This window comes from Pteropus vampyrus, unplaced genomic scaffold (genome assembly GCF_000151845.1).
Source record: "Pteropus vampyrus isolate Shadow unplaced genomic scaffold, Pvam_2.0 Scaffold2924, whole genome shotgun sequence".
Taxonomy (NCBI): domain Eukaryota; kingdom Metazoa; phylum Chordata; class Mammalia; order Chiroptera; family Pteropodidae; genus Pteropus; species Pteropus vampyrus.
Genome location: NW_011891705.1, coordinates 5844 through 8324, shown reverse-complemented (window position 1 = coordinate 8324; position 2481 = coordinate 5844). Strand labels below are relative to the sequence as shown.

General features: G+C 46.6%; 1 protein-coding gene across 1 annotated transcript in view; it reads right to left on the bottom strand.

Annotated features, from left to right (window-relative positions):
* Positions 1-5: 5 nt before the first annotated feature.
* The window catches only part of LOC105310395 (G-protein coupled receptor family C group 5 member C-like), a gene marked incomplete at its 3' end in the record, with an annotated part of 8313 nt that continues 5837 nt past the window's right edge, over positions 6-2481 (bottom strand). The window contains exon 2 of the mRNA XM_011386580.1: positions 6-290. Coding sequence (XP_011384882.1) covers positions 6-258 — 253 coding nt within the window. The remainder of the gene's footprint in view (positions 291-2481) is intronic.

Here is a 2481-nt window from a genome sequence, read left to right as displayed (position 1 = left end):
GAGGCTCCGTTTCTTGGTGTCCTGCACAAAAGGCAGGCTGGCCACAAGGATGATGGTGAGGACAAAAGTGGTGACGATACCCGCTCCAGCCAGTGCCTCCAAGACGATGCCCCAAGCCCCAGAGCGGTCACACAGGTTGTAGTACAGGGGGTTGAGGTCCGGGCTGCAGCCAGGTGGGGCATGGTTCTGGGCCTGGGCCCCTGGGAACAGGAAGAGAGACAGTCCCAGGCATGTCAGCAAGGCTTTGCGGAGGGCCATCCTGGCTCCCAGGCCAGGCTCCCACTGGGTCCCTAAAGACAGAGGGAGAAAAGGCAAAATCAGTCCTCCAAAGTCAGACTCTGATATACGAGGTGTTGCTTCTCCATCCTGAACCCGGGCAGACACTGCATGTTGACCATAAGCTTGTCCCTCGGGACTTTAGAACACTTCTTGACACAGAACTCCAGAGAGGCTTATTGACTGACCAGAGAGGCAAATGAGATGAAGCCCATTTCTCATCCCTGTTTCTAGTCACGGAAGAGGAAGCTGTCACTGAACGTTCGGGTCCCTCCACCGACCATAATCTGGGTTCGAACACTCCCCAAGCCAGGGGGAGGGGCGGGGGGAGGGAATTTATGAGCAAGTCAAACCCAAGCATGACACCCATTCAGCACTTCCTCTCTTGCCCTGGGACTTCCAGAGTTCCAGAGCCAGATACCATGTCCCTAAACTCTGTCCTTGGGATGCCCAAGTCCACAGTGAAACAGCCGTGTTCATTCATTCCACCATTCATTCGTTCAAATATTTAACAAGCACCCATGACAGGCATAACCTGCAGCCAGAAAAAAGCGAAGACAGTTGAAAAGCTGCGTTTACTAGCACCGTGCCTGATTCCTCCCTCCCACTTCACCTTCCTGCCCTGCATTTTCCCACTCTTCAGAATCCAAAGTTCGTTGTCTAGCTCAGGTGCTGAAGTCTCGGGATAAAATAATTTTCCCGCTGGAGAGTGAATGACTTAATGCAAAAATTCTCCTATGAGGCATTAACAGTTTAAAAGCAAGAACCAGGCAAGGGTAATGCAAAACCCAAAGGAATGAATCCGTAATAGAAGACTTTAAAGACTGTAGCTAGAAAGCGAGAAAGACGTCTTTTATTCACACCAGGAAGCTAACTTATTACTCCATCTATTCAATCAGTCCTGGACAGAAGCTTTACCGAAAGAAACGGAACCCCTGCTCTCCATACCAACTGGATTTTTCCTGCATGAAGTAGAGGTAGAATATGGCAGGTTAAGAGAAGAAAGACCAGATCGGTGAGTTTTCCAATCAAAAGCTTTACATTTATTTGAAGAAAATTTAAATGCTTTAAAATTCAAGTTATAAACTCCAAAATTCTATGAAATGCAGGTACTTCACATTTAAAGCAGCCCATATGTTCAAATAACTAGTTATAACCCAGCCTCTTCCTCTCACCCCTTGGGCCCAGGAACTCTCCAGAAAGACAGCAACCAAGCTTTCCTGGGCCGACAGTGACCACTAGTGGTTGGCAGGGGAATGGCATGATTCAAGTCCTTCCTACTACCTCTCTTCTTCATTTGGGGAGGTGGGGGCAGGGGGATGGGATTTGCAGGTTATGCCCTTACCGTTTTCCGCTTTCCGCGTTACTTAATTTCGAATAGGCAAACAAAAATCCTAAATCTCAACTGATGCAAATCGTCTCTCCATAATGGATGAGTGGAAGGTCACTGCTATTAAGTGAGGGAAAATAAAACTAATAATAATACCGACCTTAGAAAAGGTCAACAATTTTCAACGTCCTTTAAGATATCTTACCTGCCCCTAGAAAATAGTTTAGGTGTCTCTGTCTTGTCAGCTGCCTCCTCATCTTTCAATGAAGCTTGCTTTTCCCATTAGCTTTTTTCCACTAAATTATTTTTTCAATTACACTTGACACAGAATATTGTTAGTTTCCGGTATTTGACACAGTGATCATCTAACTGTGATTATTATACAACTTACGAGGTAATCACCCCTTAACACTTAATAAATTAACACCTTTATGTAAATTTTGCCATTGTTTTTCCCTAATAACTGGCACTGTAACGGAGCTATTTGTCTCGACTTCCAATGCAAAGGCAAAAAGCATATTTTTCCCCTATATCCACGATGTCAAGAAGCTTTTGCAGGGGGCTCCCGCGTAATCGTAAATCAATAAAGCACACACTGTATTTACAAGTGCTGGAAAGAGAGGAGGGGTTGGGAAGGGCTTATGAATGGATCAAGAGGAAGAGTGAAGGGCTGCAGGAGGTAATTCACACGTAACACGCCACGGGATCCTAAGCGCTCAACCCCATCTTGGGAGTCTCTGGCTGACAGTAAAACAGTCAGAACTTGACACTGGGAGCTGTGCAACTGAACGCTGGGAACGGCCACCCAAGACTTAGCCTCTGGGGATCTGCACAACTTCAAATGCTTCTCATCCCACCTCCCTCTTCCAGGCCCC